This window comes from Bufo gargarizans, chromosome 7 (assembly GCF_014858855.1).
Source record: "Bufo gargarizans isolate SCDJY-AF-19 chromosome 7, ASM1485885v1, whole genome shotgun sequence".
Taxonomy (NCBI): Eukaryota; Metazoa; Chordata; class Amphibia; order Anura; family Bufonidae; genus Bufo; species Bufo gargarizans.
In genome coordinates this window covers 20,514,292-20,535,874 of record NC_058086.1, presented here as the reverse complement: position 1 = coordinate 20,535,874, position 21,583 = coordinate 20,514,292, and the positions used below count along the sequence as shown (strand labels likewise).

Here is a 21,583-nt window from a genome sequence, read left to right as displayed (position 1 = left end):
AGTCTTCCTTTTCTCATGTTCAGGTGCACAGGTCTGGACCAAAGGGGTTGTTGGCCCCAAAGCTGAACAACCCCTTTAGTCAATTACAGAACTTCACAACTTGTTTGAGGGATATTTACATTTTATATAGTAATCCTGTGTATAAATCTATCAAAATCTTGGCAGTTGTATGATGCTGAAATATGCCCATGAGTGTGCGAAGCGTTATGTTGTTTTTAGAAGTGTAAAGAATTACTTACCAAAAGCTGGAGGACTATGTGAAATTAATCGCGCTAGGGATAAAAAAAAAAAAAACATTATTATTGACCTACTCATTATATTGAAGCTCCACCATTGATGAGCAATGGTTCAATCTGCAAATTTAAATCTGTTTTTCAGTTCTGTCCGGTACATGTAACCAGCCCAACTGGCTGTTATTTGGAAACTGTGATGGTCTTTAACCCTTTTGCTACCAGCAATAATGCAGATCGCGGTAATTAAAGCCTTTAGATGCCGTGATCAAGTGAGATCACGGCATCTAAAGCGTCAAAATTATATTTATATATTTATTTAATTTAAACCACATTCTTGAGAATAACTGAGCTATAATTCGTTTTTATAAGGGCAGAGAACAGAAATAAGGAGTCCGTCTGCTCCCCAGATGATGGAAAAGACAAAAATCCATAGGCTGCTACTACAGCATCTTAGCTACTTACACAAAAAAGGAAGCCATATTTTTAATAAAGACGAATAGAAAAAAAGATTTTTAGCTTAAAGGGGTTGTCCCACAAACAATGTAAAAAATGTAAATTAGACATCATATAGTCCATGACAATACCTTTCTAACAAAGCTAGAACAGCCCTGTACCTCCTATGGATCCAGAGATCCTCACATTCATTACGCTGCTAGATTTATATCAAGCTGAACGTTCAAGGGGAGTGTCTGCAGCTCAGGGGGCGTGTCTCAGCTCTCCCTATCACAGCTCAGGGGGCGTGTCTCAGCTCTCCCTATCACAGCTCAGAAGGCAGTTGAAGGATGAAAAAAAGCATGTGCGGCCATCTCAGTGAGCAGGACAAAGAGATAAGGAAAAACAGCAGGTGGCGCTATACGGATATATTTTATTGAATAACTCAGTGACTATACAAAATTTTTAATTACATGGAATTACAAAATAATTCAGGCCCAGTTGCTGGTTTGAAAACTGTAGAATATTTTTCATGAGACAACCTCTTTAAAATACCGTATATACTCGAGTATAAGCCGACCCGAATATAAGCCGAGGCCCCTAATTTTACCCCCAAAAAATGGGAAAAATTATTGACTCGAGTATAAGACTAGGGTGGGAAATGCAGCATATGTGGGGGATCTGTGGAGGACGCTGTTATGTGGGGGATCTGTGGAGGACAGTGTTATGGGGTATTTGTGGAGGACACTTATGGGGACCTGTGGATGGCACTGTTATGGGGTGGATCTGTGGAGGACCCTGTTATGGGGTGGATCTGTGGATATGGGGATATGTGCTATGACACATAGGGCCATGAGGGGGGGGGGGGCAGCATAAGACATATAACATCTTATGCTGGTCCCCCTCATGGCCCTATGTGTCCCCTCATGTGTCCTAAACTGCGCACATAACTGGCTTTGTGTGTAAAGTAATTTACTAGTGTGTAAAACAAGCTCTCTCCTATTGATAACAGGTCCGGCCTCTGTATTCACTGTCACGATGAATGCACTACAGCGAGCGGGAGCTGGCTGGCCGGCGCGTGACTGACGTCACTTAGTAACGCTCCTCCCACTTCAGGAAGCAGGAGCGTTACTAAGTGACGTCAGTCACGCGCCGGCCGGGCCGCTCGCTGCAGTGGCATTTTCGGGTCGGCCAAATCGAGACTCGAGTATAAGACGAGGGGGCTTTTTAAGCACAAAAATATGTGCCAAAAAACTCGTCTTATACTTGAGTATGTACGGTAAGTACAATGCAATAATAAAAAAGTGGCACTTCATGCAAACACTGCAGATGTACCCAAGTCCAACCCAATGCAACAGTGTCACACACACGACAAACATTATATTGTGAAGCCCACTTTTCATTAAAAAAAATTGGACTAACTAAAATCATATAGCCAGTTTTAAAGGGGTTGCCAAACCTTGGATCTAACAACCCATTTGGTGCGGACCTGTGCCCCTAAAGCCGAAGAACATAAAAATAAAAATAAAAGACTCACCTGTCTTATATGAAACGATTTGCGCTAGGGAAAAATAAAAAAAAGCACATTATTATTGACCAACTCATTATATTGAAGCTCCACCATTGATGAGCAATGGTTCAGTCTGCAAATTTAAATTTGTTTTTCGGTTCTGTCCAGTACATGTAAACAACCCAACTGGCTGCTATTTGGAAACTGTGTAGCAGAATAATTGCTTTTGACTGATCTCATTATATAGTACTCATCTTAGTGCTGTGAATACTTGAAGGGTTTATCCGATAAATAATGTAAAAATGAAAATGCATACTCTAGTACATGATAACCTCTTTCTAACAAAGCTAGAACCAGCCCTGTACCTCTAATAGATCCAGAGATCTATCTCCCCATTCATTGCTCCAATTATTCTGCCAAATTTATTTCAAGCTGGCAGATTAAGGGTTGTGTTCTTTCTTAGAGGGCATGTCCTGTCTGCTGCAGCTAGTGGCAGTTGAAAGCTGGAACTGGGTAGAGATGAGTGAACCAGGTAAGATTCGGTTCATTTCAAGTATGTCAATTTTATTTGTCCCAAAAGAGATAGAGATGATATGTGAGTGAAAGAGACAAGTATACAAATGTGTGTTTCTCAAAAAAAATAAATAAATAAAAATAATATATATATATATATTCTAGGGGATACTCTTTTTTATTATGGAGAGCCCCTAGTATGCCGAGTACACGTGCGCAGTATTGCAGGCCAGGCAACACCCCTCTGGATTTCTGGGAAATATATTCAAATTAGCTTTCCTAAACCTATATGATGCCAGCAGATGTTTTACTATGATAATTTGTATATATTTTCCCCAAAAATCAAGAGGAGCTTGTATAGCCTACAATGGTCATCATCTATATCAACTGGTCTCCATAATAGAACTAGTACCCAACCAGAGATTCCATCTATTCTTTCTCTCTCTCTCTCTTTTGTTGGTTTGCCTGACATGAATCACTGAAAAAAAGATATAAAACATCCTGCACAATATGATAATGAATGTTGCGGATGAACATGGCTACATTTATAAAGTCACCGAAAATAATGCACTATAATAATAGATGCAAACATAACATATGGACTAAGCCCTCACTCTAATGATAAAATCTGAGACTTTTAGCCAATACATTTCGATCAAAATACATCTGTGCCCACCTACCCAGCCCCAAGGTGGTCTCAGTTCAGGTAGGTCCAACGCAAAACCTACCTATGCCGTTATGCATTTACGGTCACGAGCACATACCCTGCACATATAGGTGTTGCTCCTAGTTACCTCTATGTGCATCAGCAGCCGGTGAGAGGAGGAACACACACACCCATATGTAGCACCTTAATCAAGGTCGCCTCTTAGAGAGGTGGGGCAAAAGTGCACATGAATGCTACTCCCAGAGTAGGAGCGCATTCACACCTGAAGGTGCCACTCCTTCAAATGCAGAACGGCATAGGTAGGTTTAGCATAGGACCTGCTTGAACTGAGACAACCTTGGCGCTGGGCAGGGGAGCACTAGTGAGGAGCGGGAGGTGCCATATTCGATATATTCGTCGAAATCGAATATTCGTTATTATTCTAGTTATCGCGAATAATATGCGATTTAATTATTCGCGTATTGTGAATTTTCTTTTAACTGTATAAGGCAACTTTCCTATGGCTATGGCTAGGCTAATATGTGTATTTTACGAATATTCACTATATTGCTATAACTTTGTTTTTTAGAATATTACGAATATTCTAAAAAACGAAGTTATAGCAATATAGCGAATATTCTTAAAATACACTTATTAGCCATAGCCATAGCCAACCAATAGCACAGTTGTGTAATTGCCGATTTATCGCATGACATAAACTATCTTACATAAAGAGGAAAATTAGAAATCAGTAATGAGAATCTTTATGCAAGATAGTTTATGTCATGTGATAAATCGGATCTTAAATATGTGAGTGAATCGGGTCGCATAAGGGCTGTATGCTATTGGGTTGGCTTGGTCGAATAGACGAAGATAGAGAATATAGCGCTATATTCAACAATTCTACCAAGCCAACCCATTAGTGATAGTAGTAATTTTTACTATCACAAAATTTGTGATAGTAAATTACTAGCATTAATTTAGTGATATTAAAGTAAATTACTAATATGACTAATGGGTTCAGATGGAGAAAAAACTAATATTCGTTATAACGAATATATCTTGATATATTCTAAATATTCGCGAATTTACAAAGTTGTAATATTCGTACGAATATTTCGCTATTTGAATATTTGCGCTCATCCCTAGTGAGCACAGATGTATTTTTGTATCAAAATGTATTGGCTAAGAGTCTCAGATTTTATCATTAGAGTGAGGGCTTAGTCCATATGTTATGTTTGCATCTATTATTATAGTGCATTATTTTCTGTGACTTTGCCTGACATGAACCATAAAAAAATTGGTTTTGTGTGAATCCATACTTTGAGAAATTCGGACCATACTTTGAGAAATTCTGACCGAATCAAGCACTATACAGCTAGATTTAACCCTTAGAATACCGGAGGTTTTTTTGTTTTCATTTTTCTTCCCTATCTTCCTTGAGCCATAACGTTTTTATATTTCTGTTCACATAAATGTATGAGGGCTTATTTTTTGCGGGACAAGTTGTACTTTCTAATGCCACCATTAATTATGGCATACCATGTAATGGGAAGCAGTAAAAAAGATTCAAGATGGGGTGGAATTGGAAAAAAATGTAATTCCACTGTTTTACGGGTTTTGTTCCCACAGCGTTCTCTAGGTCAGTACAATTACGATACCCCATATGTACAGGGTTTTTTACATTTTTGTTTTCAAAGTTTTTTTTAACTTTTTTTTGTTTATTGCTTATGTTGGCCAAAATAAGAATTGCCATTTGAATGCTTCAAATCAATTACCGGTATCCTCACTGGCCACAGAGGATGCCGGTAACACCCCTAGAAGCGCAAGCGTCTGGGTTTTTGACCATTTAGATGCTGTGATCTCACTATTGAACAGTCTCAGACACTGCTGTGGCGGGAATTGAGGCCACTCCCTCCTAGACTCCAGGACCAGGTATAGTACACACCCCCGTGACCTCGGCCCGACCCCCTCCACCGCGGCCTCTCTCATCTGCTGCCCGGCCCCGTCGTGCCCTCACTGCCCTGCTCTCTCCTGACTCCTTCTCCCTGTCCCCAGCCAGGCCCGAGCCGGGCCGCGGACCGAACACGGACGGGCCGGCAAGTGGATGTAAAAAAATAAAATAAATCAACAGGCTCGGACGGGCCCCCAGTGGCGTAGGGCCCCGTAGCCACTGCTATTTTAATTAACTTTAATTAGTGGCACATTGTGTAAGGTTATTGATTAATTTGGTGGTTTGAATCTATAAAATCTCTCAATGATGACAGTGCATCTAATTGAAATGGTTGCTGTGTGTAAACAGAACACAGAGTGAAAATGAGGTCACACACATACATTACTAGTTGATTGCACTAACATTTCGTAGATAAAGGCTATCTTACTCTGACTTTGTGAAACATGCGAAGATGATGTTTGTCCTGTAAAAAAGGAAAACATTAGAAATATTAAAGGGTGTATGTAAAGAAATGTTGGTATACATGAACATAAACTTAAAAACTGAGTAGTTTCCATTAATTTATAGTATAAATCCCCTGGAACCAGCTGAACTTTTAGATCTCTCAACGTCAAGAAGTTTGGCTCACTGACTCCACAGCCCTGCTTTTGGACAGCGTTAGTAAATCTGTCCCAGTATTTTTAATACAATGGCTGAATATAAGACAAAGATAGCAAAAGATGGAATAATTGTATTGTTTCTAATATATAATGCAATTGATATCTTTTAAAAAAATAAATAAAATAAACCAAACGTTTAGAGCATTCTTCCCTGTAAATGTGTTTTGGTTCATCAATATTTCTGGGAGGCCTTGTTATGCACAGCCATCTTCAGCACATGCTACAGCATCTCCATATGGTTAAGGTCAGGGCCTGGACTTGGCCATTCCAAAACACAAATTATATTCTTGTTCGGCTATTGATTTAGTTGTGTGATTTGGGTGATGAACTCCATTTGTAGATCCAAAATTCTCAATAAAAACAGGCACTCACAATCTGGTATAGTCTAAATTGACATTTTACTCGATATAATTGTAAATTGCATAAAAATATACATAAAATTCAGCATTAAAATACACTTTGATATATTTCAATATATTTCAAAACAATATAGTACCCATTGAGTACTTTCTATATGCTGTGATTGGCACTTCCTATTTGCTATTGTTTACAATTTGGGGATATATCTTGTGATTCCCTTAACCTAGTGCCTGGATACCCTTAACCTAGGTTAAGGATATCCAGGCACTAGGTTCAGGGTATCACAAGATATATCCCCAAATTGTAACCAATAGCAAGCAGGAAGTGCCAATCACAGCATATTGACAGTACTCAATGGATACTATATTGTTTTGAAATATATCGAAGTGTATTTTAATGCTGAATTTTATGTATATTTTTATGTAATTTACCATTATATCGAGTAAAATATCAATTTAGACTATACCAGATGGTGAGTGCCTGTTTTTATTGAGAATTTTGAATATACATTTGTTACACAGGATGAATAGGTGAATCATCCAAAAAACAGAGCACCTTAACCGTAAAACAGATATGGGTGAGCCACGATATATCTTTTAACAGTCCATTTGTAGATCGTTTGTCTAACCATGGGTTAATGTACAGATGTAGCAGAGTTGACACTCAAACTCAACTCAAATTTCTTAACTCATCGTGATATCCCAAAACAAAAGCCATTGTAAAGCAAATGAAGGCGTCGGCTTGACACAACTAGTTTAGTTAACATGTCTAGTTAAGCATGTGCTCACTCTACTACATCTGTACACCCAAGTCTATAGCAATGCTTTTGTAATGTTTCCCAGCTTAATAGTTCTCTGTTACATGTCTTCTGAGGTCTTTTAAGAGTTGTTTGCATTGAGGCATGGTTTACACCAGGGATGTCAAACTCATGGCCCTCCAGCTGTTGCAAAACTACAACTCCCATCATGCCTGGGCATACTACAGATATCAGGGAATGATGGGAGTTGTAGTTTTGCAACATCTGGAGGGCCATGAGTTTGACATCCATGGTTTACACTAACCATTCTTCCTTGAAAAGGATAGATTTGTCAGTAATCAAGCTTTGTGTGCCTTATTTAAGGGGCAAAAGATCCACAAAATCGACTTTTCTAGTCTCATCTTTTGCTGTATTCCTTAATCTTCAGAAGTCCCGTAGAGAATGAATGGAGTGGCATAGCACATGCTTGACCAGCACCAGCATTCTTATCGGTGCGCACACCTTATCTAATAGTTATTCCCATCCTCTGCATAGGTGATAACTTGACATAACCACAACACCCCTTTAGGTTACTGACTGTATTTTGATATTGTTGATTATATGAAAAGTTCCTACCGTCCACAAATTTATCAGCAATTAATGTTTCTTCTTCCTTGTCTTTTTCCTCTGGTTTTGTAACCACCATTGATGTTAAAGGAGTGACAAACTTGAACTTCAAGGACAGATCAAGCGCTTGCGCTGTTAGGTTTGCTTTCTCTGATGGGTCTGCATAAAGCCTTAAATTAAGTAAAATAGTTTCAGAGATCTACAGTGGACACTAATGCCTGTATTAGACAGACCAATTGAGCAAGTGATTGTCAGGAGGGAAGGGTTCCCTCCCGGTATTCGCTTGCTAGCTGGCAGAGGAGACCGCTGATATTACCTGCAGGGATCTCCTCCGCAGCATGGGGATGAGCGATCGCTATGCCATCGTTCATCCCCACACTGCCTAGTTGTTTGCCAGCAGCAGATCGTTATTAGACAGCACGATTGCAGTATTACACTGCAAGATGATCATTAATGAGCGTTTATGTAAACACTCGTTGCCGATCATCGGCCGAAAAATCGGCGAGTGTAATACAGCCCTTAATCATGTTTGCTTGCCATATAACATAATATATACAGTGCAAAAACCATTCATGCTAATAGATATTAAAAAATACTAAAATACTTAAAGGGGTTATGCCATGACTTATGTAAAAATTGAAATCAATGTAAGAGTAGTAGAAAGTGGGCACAATCACTAACCTATTGAAAACAAGGGTGCTGCTCATGTGCAAAAGGACTACAACCAAGTATTATACATTCATGTATTTGGGTCTTTGTCTGACAATGTAACATTGTTTGAAATGGTTTTTAACATTTTTTGTGATCATATTTCAGATATTAATACATTTTGGCATTTAATCATGTGATTCGTCCGTATGCGCCATTTTTTCATGTGCCCTTTATAATACTTAGTAAAAATTTAAATCAGACATTATTATTCATAACTTCTTTCTAATTAAGTTAGAACCAGTCCTGTACCTCACATGGATCCAGAGCTCTCCTCAGTCATTGCTCCAGTTGCTCTTCTAGGTTCTCTTCAGACTAGCAGCTCAGGGGGCATGTCCTTTCTGCTGCATGTCTATCCATGTAGCTATTACAGCTTCTAACAGTACATATGGCTGGGGACAGTTGAAGGATGGAACAAAGCATGTGCAACTATATTCATCCAGCTTACTAGGTGGACGGGCACATCACAAAATAGATTAAACACCAGGGGCACCAATATAATAAAAGCAAAGGGAAAATCTCACAACTGGAGAGTTTTTTTTTTATAACACAGTCAGTTACAAAAGTGATTAAAACATTTAGTGGTGGTAAAACCCCTTTAAAACTAGCCTTTCACAATGAACATGTTGCCGTATTTGCAGGCATCACGTTATAGAACAATGTAAGCTGAGATGATAGAAATACAGTTTTGTGGGTGATGATTTAGTATAACAAGTTTTCTCTTTGCATTCTGGACTTACAAACCGGATTCCCAAAAAGTTGGGACACTATACAAATCGTGAATAAAAACTGAATGCAATGATGTGGAGGTGCCAACTTCTAATATTTTATTCAGAATAGAACATAAATCACGGAACAAAAGTTTAAACTGAGAAAATGTACAATTTTAAGGGAAAAATATGTTGAATCAGAATTTCATGGTGTCAACAAATCCCCAAAAAGTTGGGACAAGGCCATTTTCACCACTGTGTGGCATCTCCCCTTCTTCTTACAACACTCAACAGACGTCTGGGGACCGAGGAGACCAGTTTCTCAAGTTTAGAAATAGGAATGCTCTCCCATTCTTGTCTAATACAGGCCTCTAACTGTTCAATCATCTTGGGCCTTCTTTGTTGCACCTTCCTCTTTATGATGCGCCAAATGTTCTCTATAGGTGAAAGATCTGGACTGCAGACTGGCCATTTCAGTACCCGGATCCTTCTCCTACGCAGCCATGATGTTGTGATTGATGCAGAATGTGGTCTGGCATTATCTTGTTGAAAAATGCAGGGTCTTCCCTGAAAGAGATGACGTCTGTATGGGAGCATATATTGTTCTAGAACCTGAATATATTTTTCTGCATTGATGGTGCCTTTCCAGACATGCAAGCTGCCCATGCCACACGCACTCATGCAACCCCATACCATCAGAGATGCAGGCTTCTGAACTGAGCGTTGATAACAACTTGGGTTGTCCTTGTCCTCTTTGATCCGGATGACATGGCGTCCCAGATTTCCAAAAAGAACTTCGAATCGCGACTCGTCTGACCACAGAACAGTCTTCCATTTTGCCACACTCCATTTTAAATGATCCCTGGCCCAGTGAAAACGCCTGAGCTTGTGGATCTTGCTTAGAAATGGCTTCTTCTTTGCACTGTAGATTTTCAGCTGGCAACGGCGGATGGCACGGTGGATTGTGTTCACTGACAATGGTTTCTGGACGTATTCCTGAGCCCATTCTGTGATTTCCTTTACAGTAGCATTCCTGTTTGTGGTGCAGTGTCGTTTAAGGGCCCGGAGATCACGGGCATCCAGTATGGTTTTACGGCCTTGACCCTTACGCACAGAGATTGTTCCAGATTCTCTGAATCTTCGGATGATGTTATGCACAGTTGATGATGATAGATGCAAAGTCTTTGCAATTTTTCGCTGGGTAACACCTTTCTGATATTGCTCTACTATCTTTCTGCACAACATTGTGTGAGACAGTGACAGGTCTCACACAGGTTAGAGGCAAGGAAGGGGTGGATAGTTTGGTCCACACCCCTATTCCACCACAGGTGAGACCAGCTGGAAGTAATCAGTGTGTTGCCTGTGGACAGAGGCCTGGAGGCTCTGTGTGGTCCAAGCCAGGAGGGCTGGCAGACCACTATTCCCCCTATGTGCTGAGACACTGGACTGGAGGCAGTGGGCGTACTGTGCTCTGTACAGCCAGGAGGCTGTGGGACATTGGCTGAGAAAGCCGCACGTGTTCACAGGGTGTGAACAAGGACTTAGGTGAGTCAGGAAACTCTGTGTTAGTTAGAGCCTAGCCGGGCAAGTGTTTATTATTTTATGTGGATGTCACATGTGTTAGGTGAAGCTGCGACTTCATGATAACCTGTATTGGTTGAAGTGTGCACAATAAATGCATGGTTTGGACCTGAAACCTGGTGTCCTAAAGTCGTATCTGTGAGAATGACCCCCAAATAAGAGGCGATCCCTTACAATTGTGGGAATTGGTTATCCTCTACCCATCTTGGCTTCTGAGAGACACTGCCACTCTGAGAAGCTCTTTTTATACCCAATCATGTTGCCAATTGACCTAATTAGTGTTAATTGGTCTTCCAGCTCTTCGTTATGCTCAAATTTACTTTTTCCAGCCTCTTATTGCTACTTGTCCCAACTTTTTGGGGATTTGTTGACACCGTGAAAATTTGAATCAACGTATTTTTCCTTTAAAATGATACATTTACTCGGATTAAATGTTTGATCTGTCATCTACGTTCTATTACAAATAAAATATTGACATTTGCCATCTCCACATCATTGCATTCAGTTTTTATTCACAATTTGTTTAGTGTCCCAACTTTTTGGGAATCCGGTTTGTATAATTCCAGTGGGAGTTAATTATGGACCAACTTCTCTGTGTTTATACAGAGAAAGCTGACAGACAGAGGGTCACTGCACCCGTTGGACTCATAACCCCAGAAAGAGCAGAGATTTAAATTAATATATTACAAGTTACACAAAATGTCAATCAATCCTCGATTTGGGGGGTACTATCTCTCCTTGAGGAGAGAGCGCCTTAATCGCGTAAGGAGACTTATAGGCCATACAAGTTCCTGTGGAATTCTGGGAAAGAAAGGGATGCAAATGAGCTCTTAGGCTCGGCCTCTAATGCCACCAGATGTAAGGCAGCTATCCTATAAGTCAATGTTCAACCCTTTAAATGGGCCTTTAAATAGTATCCCCCAAATCCTGACTTGGCCTCAAACCCAGTTAAGCCAGTACTCTCTGCTCTGCACTGATGAGGGGCAAACACCCTGAAACAGATCTCTGCAGATGAGGTGCTGGCTTATTTAATATCCAAGTCATTTTTTAAGGCCCACGTAAAGGGTCGAAAGTTGACTTATAGGTGTCAACTGTATCTGCCTAAACTCCTGGCTACAGGCAGACAGCATTGTAATATAAGGAAACCAGGAGATTTATCATGTATTTATGCCAGTTTGTCTTGTGTAAATATATAGAAATATGATGTTTGGGAACGAGCGCTATGTTTATGAAGCACCATTTCCATTTTTTCTGACATAGAAGTAGTATAAAGCAGGTGAGGCAGAGGGCGACTTTTTAATTACTTTTTTTAATTAAAATGTCTTAGGCATAGTTAAAAACAACAATTAAACTCATCAGAAACCTGGGGTATTGCTCTTTACATTCTGCATTGCCTGGGTATCAGCACAGTAGGCAGGAACACAGCCAATAAGCCCTAACGCACAAAGAACAGAACTGGGAGCACAGCTAGGGAGTGAAAACCTATCACTGGCAGTGGTATATGGCCAGGAAGGGGTTTAAAGCACCGAATCCCGGGATCAGAACCCGATAAGTCAGGACTCGGCATTCCAATAGTCAGAACACAACACACAGGAATAGAGCAGCTGAGTTGTGTTGAGCGAACCCGAACTGCAAAGTTTGGGTCCGTACCAAACATTGCGAGTTTGAGTACCCGGACCCGAACTTTGCAGCAAAAGTTCGGTGTTCGGGCATTTAATAAAGCTTGTTGAAAAGCTGCAGGGCAGCCAATCAACAATCCTTTAAGCTGTGGGCACTTAGAATCCATCACAGCCATGCCTACTAATGGCATGGCTGTGATTGGCCAGTGCATCATGTGACCCAGCCTCTATACAAGCTGGATTACGTGTAGCATCGCCCATCAGCTCTGAGTAGTGCAGGGACAGGAAGCAGGCAGCTAAAGTGAGGGAGAGTGTAAGGAATCTCATCTGGCTATTTATTCTGTGGGTGACCTATAGTGTTTTTGTGGGTGCAATGCACCAGTTTTGCACCCTTGACGCAGAAATATAATAATTAATCTGGCTGTAAATTCTGTGGGTGACCTATAGTGATTTTTTTGTGGGTGCAATGCACTGTCTTTGTACCTCTGACACAAAAATATAATAGTTAATCTGTCTTTTAGTTCAGTGGGTGACATATACCCATTTTTGGTATGAGGTAAGCCTGCACTGCATCCGTGACAGGGAAATTAATATAGTTAATTCGTCTGTTAGTTCTATGGGTGACATACAGACTCGGACTGGCCCACAGGGGTACAGGTGAATCCCCCGGTGGGCCCCTGAGCCAGGTGGGCCCCTAGTCTCCCTCCCCCTGCACAAATGGCACATAACACAGTAGACTCACTGCACTACATACATATATTCAATGTACAGCACCTCAACCAGCCTATGTTCATATAAAAAACTTGATAGATTATTAAAGAAACTCCCCAGAGCTGAGATGACTTCTAGGTATAGAGGAAAGCTAGCCAGTATTCTCTTTTCCCAAGGACCTACCTTCTCAAAGTTGCTGCAGGGACCCCCATATTAAATCACCTGGCAGCATCTTGCTGCTGTGTTAGCAGGTAATATTTTAATGTATCCATACGGTGGGCCCCCAAAATAAATTTTACTGATGGACCTTAGGCACCCCAGTCACTGGTGACATATCCATTTTTGGTGTGAGGTACACCTGCACTGCATCCATGACAGGGAAATTAATATGTTAATCCATCTGTTAGTTTGGTGGGTGACATACTGTATACCCATTTTTTGTATGAGGTACACCTGCACTGCATCCATGACAAGGAAAATAATATAGTTAATCCGTCTGTTAGATCGGTGGGTGACATATACCCATTTTTGATGTGAGGTACACCTGTACTGCATAGTGGGTGACCTCAAAGAATGAGTAGAGAATCAAATAAGGGACGTGGCCCTGGTCGTGGTGCTGCTGGTGTTGGTAGAGCTCCTGTTGCAGAGAGAGGACGTGGTTGATTTGTGACAGCTACACTCCCAAATGAAACACCTTCCTTAGGTGCACGTAGGCGGCAAAACGTTCAGCGTTATTTTGTAGGTCCGAATACCGGTGTATGAATGGTTAGGCCAGAACAAGCATAGGAGGTAGTAGATTGGGTGGCTGACAGTGCCTCCAGTTCCTTCACATTATCTCCCATCCGGCCCCCTGCTGAAAGCGCAGAGTTGGCTCCTGCAGCCCATAGGCATCTGTCTTTCACCTCACCCATTGCAAATCAGCCAAGCAGTCTGAGCCCCAAGTCATGCAGCAGTCTCTTATGCTTTTTGATGACTCTGCTGGCAGGGTTTCTGTGGGCCATCCACCTAGCCCTGCCCCAGAAGTGGAAGAGATTGAGTGCACTGATGCCCAACCACTTATGTTTCAGGATGTGGACATGGGAGGACCACTGCAGCACGTCTCTGATGATGAGGAAACACAGGTACCAACTGCTGCGGCTTTCTGCAGTGTGCCTTTTAGCACAGAGGGCAAGAGTGGGTGGAAGATGATGTGGAGGATGATGAGGTCCTAGATCCCACATGGAATCAAGGTCATGCGAGTGATGTGTGCAGTTCAGAGGAAGAGGTAGTGGTCACAGTGCCAGTCGCACAGTAAAATTGGGAGCAGGGTGCAAAAGCAGAGTGGCTGTCCCCTAGCCAGTATGCCTGCTACTGCCCACCACACCCAGGGACTGAGTACACCAAAGCCAGCTCCAAGGAGTTCCTTGGTGTGGCAGTTCTTCAGACAATGTGCTGATGACAAGACGCGAGTGGTTTGCACGCCTTACAATCGGAGCCTGAAGCGAGGCATAAATGTTCTAAACCTGAGCACAACCTGCATGACCAGGCTTTTAAATGCAAAGCACGAGCTGCAGTGGAGTAGACACCTCAAAAACCACGAAAGATCTCAGGCTCCTCCTGCTTCCTCTTCTGCTGCAGTCTCAGCCTCTTCCTCCCCCTCTGGAGTGACAGTGGCACCTGCCACTCTGCAAACAGAGGATGTGGCAGCAACACCACCACCTCCACCGTCACAAAGCATCTCCACAATGTCCCATGAAAGCGTTCAGCTGTCCATCCCAAAAAACTGAAGAGAAAGAGGAAATACCCCCCTACCCACTATCGATCCATTGCCCTGAATGCCAGCATTTCCAAATTCCTGGCCTTTGAAATGCTGTCATTCTGTCTGGTGGAGACTGAGACTTTTACAAGCGGGCTGATCATAGACAAACGCAACTGCCTGTCCACAGCCAACGTTAACAAGTTCACGTTCATTAAAATGAACCAGGCATGGATCCCACAGGACTTGTCTGTACCTTGTGCTGAATAGACAAGTATACCGGCTGCACCCAGCCAGTTATACTGCAACGCACTTTTTCTTTGCATTCTCTTTTCCATTTTCCCAATGTTTCCAAAATGTTTAAACAATAAATAAATAAAAAGGAAAAAATAAAAAAATAAAACAAAAAACAGTCTTGGATATCTTCTCCTCCTCCACCGCCGCTTCCACCTACACCACCACGTCTACCGCCTCCTCAACCTCCTACTCCACTTTGACTTCCGCCTCCTAGTTTAAGATTTTTTTTTTTTTTCTATTCTATGTTATTTTAAGTCATTTTCCTATCCACATTTGTTTGCAGGACAATTGTCCTGCTCTAACCCCTATTTTGCTTCCTTTTGCAGCCCTCTAGCCCTTACTATGACTATTTTACAGCCATTTTAGTGCATCAAAGTTCGGGTCCCCATTGACTTCAATGGGGTCCGAGTTCGAGTTTGGGTCAAGTTCGGGTCCTGAACACGAACTTTGACCCAAAGTTCAGCCGAACCCGGCAAACCCGAACATCCACGGGTCCGCTCATCCCTATAGCTGAGCAATCAACCCACTGCTAATGTCCTCCAACACATGCACGCTTGCGTCAACAGGGGACGTGGCAACTCAGCCCGCCTTTCCCGGTATGGTCGCACTGAAGCTGGAGATATCACCGCTGGGGCCCAGACAGTTAAGTTTGTGACACTGGGAGTAATTGACGCACGCATACTGGAAAATTTGGTGGGGCAGAGACACATACAAAGTTCTGCTATGGTGCCCCCCTCATAGAGAGGTTTTCTCCGATCCCCCTGGAGTTTTTCTATATGTTACTCGTGGCTCTCTTCCTCAAGTGAAGTTTCATAGGGCTACTACTGGGCCTACCCTTTGGATCTGTCAAAAGTTTTCAAAGTATCTTGCCTCACCCTTCTTTGGCGTTTCCAATTTGAGAAGGCTTTTATATATTTAAAAAAATAAAAATGCTGAAATATGAACTACTTTACTTGAGCCATTCACCTACCGTTTTTCCAATAACTGCTGTATGGTTAGATATGCCCAGAGTCTCTCCGTAAAGTCACCAAAGATGTATTTCTGTTGTTTGCTCACATCATCCTCGCTTTGAACGTGAGCATTTTCAGTGTATTTCTTAGATTCATCCGCCTATTACAAATACAACATTGACTCACATTACCAAAATACTGGGAATAAAGAAGCATAGATACTGATCACATTTGTTGTAAAGATTTACAATTATCATATATGCAATGGATATATAATATTTAGGTTTATGTATTTTTAAAAGGTAAGGGTGATTGGACAGTCCCACCAACTGTGCAAGCGCCCTAACTTTCAAATCCTTGAGAGGCCACTAGAGACAAAGGGGGAGGCTTTGTTTATTTTCATATCATCCAAAATGTACACCATGTTGTATATCATCCCATCCAAGAAATTACACGCTATCCATACCATCTCACCACCCGGTTGCTCATATAATATGAGAAAACACAAGAAAAATTGTCAGATGAGGAGCCCCCAGATCTTATATATCTAGTTTTGTTTATTTTTTTTACTGGTTGATCTTTATTCGGTTAATTTTTTGGTGTATTGTTTTTTTTTCTTCAAATTTTTCCATTTGAGCCATTTTTTATCTCTATTTTGCAACAATTTGTGTGAATGTTTTATATTGGATGAGGTTTTGGATCCTCTGTAGACGTTTTATTATGTGATGTTGAATACTTTTGTGTTAATGAATACAAAAGCATTAGGACTCTTTCACATGAGCAGGTTTTCTGTCCGGATGCGATGTGTGTAGTGAACACATAGCATCTGGCCTGAATCCTCTGTGTACATCAGTATTGTTTTTCACTTATCTCTGCTTTCAGGAAAAAATGCAGCATGTTCTATATTCTGCATTTTTCACACAGCTCTGACCCCATAGAAGTGAATGGGGCTTGTGTGAAAAACAGAAGGCATCTGAATGTAATGCATTTTTCACTGATGGTTTCTAGGAGATTTAGATTCTTCCATTTTTCTTCACGCTCTAGAAAAATGAATGCAATCCAGGTACAATTTTGGAGAAAAAAAAACTGAAAAACTGAATGCAATTGCAGAAAAAACGGATTCAACTTGTGTACAAAACCATTGTTTTTTTCTGAACAGATCCTGACACGATCTGTATCGTTCATGTTAAATAACCATTATAGGAGTAATACCTTTATTGGCTAACCAGAAAAAGTAATATTGCAAGCTTTCAGAGCACAGTGCTCCTTCTTCAGACTGTGTCTATGTAAGTAGCTGGTGGGAGGAGCTATAAACTAGGGGCAGTGATAGGGGAGTGTCTATGTAAGTAGCTGGTGGGAGGAGCTATCAACTAGCTGGGTGTTGTTAGTGGCAGTGATAGGGGAGTGTCTATGTAAGTAGCTGGTGGGAGGAGCTATAAACTAGCTGGGTGTTGTTAGGGGCAGTGATAGGGGAGTGTCTATGTAAGTAGCTGGTGGGAGGAGCTATCAACTAGCTGGGTGTTGTTAGTGGCAGTGATAGGGGAGTGTCTATGTAAGTAGCTGGTGGGAGGAGCTATCAACTAGCTGGGTGTTGTTAGTGGCAGTGATAGGGGAGTGTCTATGTAAGTAGCTGGTGGGAGGAGCTATCAACTAGCTGGGTGTTGTTAGGGGCAGTGATAGGGGAGTATCTATGTAAGTAGCTGGTGGGAGGAGCTATAAACTAGCTGGATGTTGTTAGTGGCAGTGATAGGGGAGTGTCTATGTAAGTAGCTGGTGGGAGGAGCTATAAATTAGCTGGGTGTTGCTAGGGGCAGTGATAGGGGAGTGTCTATGTAAGTAGCTGGTGGGAGGAGCAATAAACTAGCTGGGTGTTGTTAGGGGCAGTGATAGGGGAGTGTCTATGTAAGTTGCTGGTGGGAGGAGCTATAAACTAGCTGGGTGTTGTTAGGGGCAGTGATAGGGGAGTGTCTATGTAAGTAGCTGGGTGATAGGAGCTATAAACTAGCTGGGTGTTGTTAGTGGCAGTGATAGGGGAGTGTCTATGTAAGTAGCTGGTGGGAGGAGCAATAAACTACCTGGGTGTTGTTAGGGGCAGTGATAGGGGAGTGTCTATGTAAGTAGCTGGTGGGAGGAGCTATCAACTAGCTGGGTGTTGTTAGGGGCAGTAATAGGGGAGTGTCTATGTAAGTAGCTGGTGGGAGGAGCTATCAACTAGCTGGGTGTTGTTAGTGGCAGTGATAGGGGAGTGTCTATGTAAGTAGCTGGTGGGAGGAACTATCAACTAGCTGGGTGTTGTTAGGGGCAGTGATAGGGGAGTATCTATGTAAGTAGCTGGTGGGAGGAGCTATAAACTAGCTGGATGTTGTTAGTGGCAGTGATAGGGGAGTGTCTATGTAAGTAGCTGGTGGGAGGAGCTATAAATTAGCTGGGTGTTGCTAGGGGCAGTGATAGGGGAGTGTCTATGTAAGTAGCTGGTGGGAGGAGCAATAAACTAGCTGGGTGTTGTTAGGGGCAGTGATAGGGGAGTGTCTATGTAAGTTGCTGGTGGGAGGAGCTATAAACTAGCTGGGTGTTGTTAGGGGCAGTGATAGGGGAGTGTCTATGTAAGTAGCTGGGTGATAGGAGCTATAAACTAGCTGGGTGTTGTTAGGGGCAGTGATAGGGGAGTGTCTATGTAAGTAGCTGGTGGGAGGAGCAATAAACTAGCTGGGTGTTGTTAGGGGCAGTGATAGGGGAGTGTCTATGTAAGTTGCTGGTGGGAGGAGCTATAAACTAGCTGGGTGTTGTTAGGGGCAGTGATAGGGGAGTGTCTATGTAAGTAGCTGGGTGATAGGAGCTATAAACTAGCTGGGTGTTGTTAGGGGCGGTGCTGGAACTGTGGCAGAGAAAGGAGAAGAGCGTCATGGGTTTGGTTGGATAAAGCAACAGAAAACGCTACATAGAGGATTCATACAGGAGAGTCCAAATTGAAAAAAAAAGCAGCAAGGGGAATATGTACATAAGGAAAGCAACTACATGAGCATATGTGTTAAACACCACAGTAATTCCACAAAACCCTTTAGGATAACTTTGTGCACTCATCTATGTCAGTAAATAGAGAGAAGAAAAATGGGGTAAAAAAACCTTATGGGCACAGTCCCAGCTCTCACCTGCATAATTCTGTATAAGATGAAAATGTTAGCTTTAAAAGGGAAAACTATTTTTTTATTTGCAATAGATACATTTGAGAAGATCGCATTGCTGGAGTCTGTGATATTGAATTTTTTATCTTGTATTTTGGGTTTTCTGAATAAAGCAGCTCTAAAATCTCTTTGGCACTGGTCAGAAATTTCTGTTACTGAAAATCTGGCAACATTTCAACTGCTATTGATTTTAATAGACCTTTGCTTGAGTCAAATATTTAGTAAAAGAACATCTCAAAGCAGTGATTAGGAACATTGGCCATCATACCATTCGACCAAAGGTCTCATTTCATAGAGAAAGTTAAAGATGTTTTCCAAGCTTTTCATATTGATGACCTATCCTCATAAATATCAGATCGGTCGGGTTCTGACACCTGGCATCCCGCTTATCAGCTGTATGAAGAGAAGGCACACGCCGTGCACACGTTCTGTCCCGCGTCTTTCTTCCTGCTCCCCGCTGCTATATCCACAGTGAGCATGAATATAGGCAGGAGCGCATGCCTTCTCTTCCTACAGCTGACCGGCAGGGGTGCCAGGTGTCGGACCCCCAACAATCTTATATTAATGACCTATTCTAAGGTCATCAATTTGAAAAGCCTGGAAAACATTGTATGTGCTTACAGCATACAGTTTGCACTTACCCCCTTTGCCTTTACATCCACAGTAAATGAATTCAAGTCATTATCTGTTACACGTCCGGCGACCACAATTTCACTCCCTTCAAAGTAATGTTTGAAGTTGTTCTGAGTGAGGTCAGCGATAGCATTCTCAGGATATTGCACTTCTATGTCAATCAATGTTGGATTTTCAATTTCATTATAAAAGTCCTAAAGTGCAAAAAAGAAGAAAAAAAAGTAAAGAAACGAGTATGTATGATCCACATACCGTCAGTATACTGTCAGCATCAATATCTCACAATTTGTAAAATCTCTGCTTGGAGTTATTCAGCAAAACCCTTCATTATCCTGGACATGTAATGGACATAATGGTGCTCGGCTCATAGACATAGCCCTGATGATTTTACAGATAGTAATGAGCAGTGCATCTCTTTGACCATTCATAGCCCAGTATAAATGTTTGTCCAATGAAGTAACTCAGATATGGAAAGCTGTGAATAATTGATACGGATAGTGTATTGGAAAATCATACATTACTGTGCAATATACAACCTTTTTTGCTGAATGTTAAAGGGGTTGGCCAGTGTCTGTCTGCTTGTGACCAATGTGTCTGTAGGATTACTATATGGCGGTTACTGATAATATAGCTTTTGTTGAAATTCTGTGCCTTTTTCTATATTTCATAAGGTTTGTTCTCTTGTTTGCCAAGTTTTTTGTGCTATGCACACAGAGGTCCTATCTATAAAATGGCTGCTGATAGAGGGTCATGTGACCAGTCAAATCACCTCCATGTGACGTCTCCTCCATTCAAATGCCTGTGTGTCTAAATGTAAGCGCATGCAATGTTTCTGCGCTGTCCTCAACACTGGGCAGTGGTGGGGGCTGGGTTGGGGCATGATGTATGCCCCAGCAAATTCACTATCATTTACACCAGTTTACTCTACTCAGTGGCTGTAGTAGATTTTAATCTAGGTGTATGGATTGCCAGAGGATGTGCCTAATTTATGACTATCACACCTGCTGTATTACAGAACACCAGTGACTGTCTCTCTGCCGTCTCTAACATTATGTCCTCTCTTTATCTGAAACTAAATCTTTCAAAAACGGAACTTCTTGTGTTCTCTCCATCTACTAAGCTACCTAAACCTGATGTCTGCCTCTCGGTGTGCAACACCGTCATCACTCCTAGGCAGCACGCCCGGGGTGTCTGGGGGTGACTTTTGACACTGATCTTTCTTTCACCCCCTATATTCAATCTCTCTCCCGCTCATGTCGCCTGCACCTCAAAAACATCTTTAGTATCCGCCCCTTTCTCACTATGGAAACAACAAAAACTCTCATTGTTGCCCTGATCCACTCCCGCCTTGAATACTGCAACTCACTATTAATTGGCCTCCCCCTCACCAGACTCTCCCCTCTCCAATCTATTCTTATAGGGAACCTGTCACCGGGATTTTGGGTATAAAGCTGAGGACATGGGTTGCTAGATGGCCGCTAGCACATCCGCAATACCCAGTCCCCATAGCTCTGTGTGCTTTTATTGTGTTAAAAAAAACGATTTGATACATATGCAAATTAACCTGAGATGAGTCAGAGCTTGAAAATATGACTCTTCTCTGGTCACACAAGTAAGATTTGACTCTTATGTTAATTTGCATAAAAGGCGGGAATACTTATATAAATGCATAATGATACTTATTGAATTCGTCTGCAAATAAAATTAAAAGTTAGATTTATATGTTTAGGGTAACACAATGATCATTTAGAAACGCTCAGTGAGGGTAGCATAGTAGAGTTGACAGG

The 21,583-nt window shown here is 41.8% G+C and overlaps 1 protein-coding gene across 1 annotated transcript in view; it reads right to left on the bottom strand.

Moving 5' to 3' along the window:
- The window catches only part of LOC122944114 (inter-alpha-trypsin inhibitor heavy chain H3-like), a 64,020-nt gene that overhangs the window by 36,772 nt on the left and 5,665 nt on the right, over positions 1 to 21,583 (bottom strand). Inside the window, exons 2-7 of the mRNA XM_044302347.1 lie at positions 19,805 to 19,990; positions 16,002 to 16,141; positions 7,680 to 7,840; positions 5,716 to 5,751; positions 2,203 to 2,226; positions 240 to 272 (exon numbers count right to left, since the gene is read on the bottom strand). Coding sequence (XP_044158282.1) covers positions 240 to 272; positions 2,203 to 2,226; positions 5,716 to 5,751; positions 7,680 to 7,840; positions 16,002 to 16,141; positions 19,805 to 19,990 — 580 coding nt within the window. The remainder of the gene's footprint in view (positions 1 to 239; positions 273 to 2,202; positions 2,227 to 5,715; positions 5,752 to 7,679; positions 7,841 to 16,001; positions 16,142 to 19,804; positions 19,991 to 21,583) is intronic.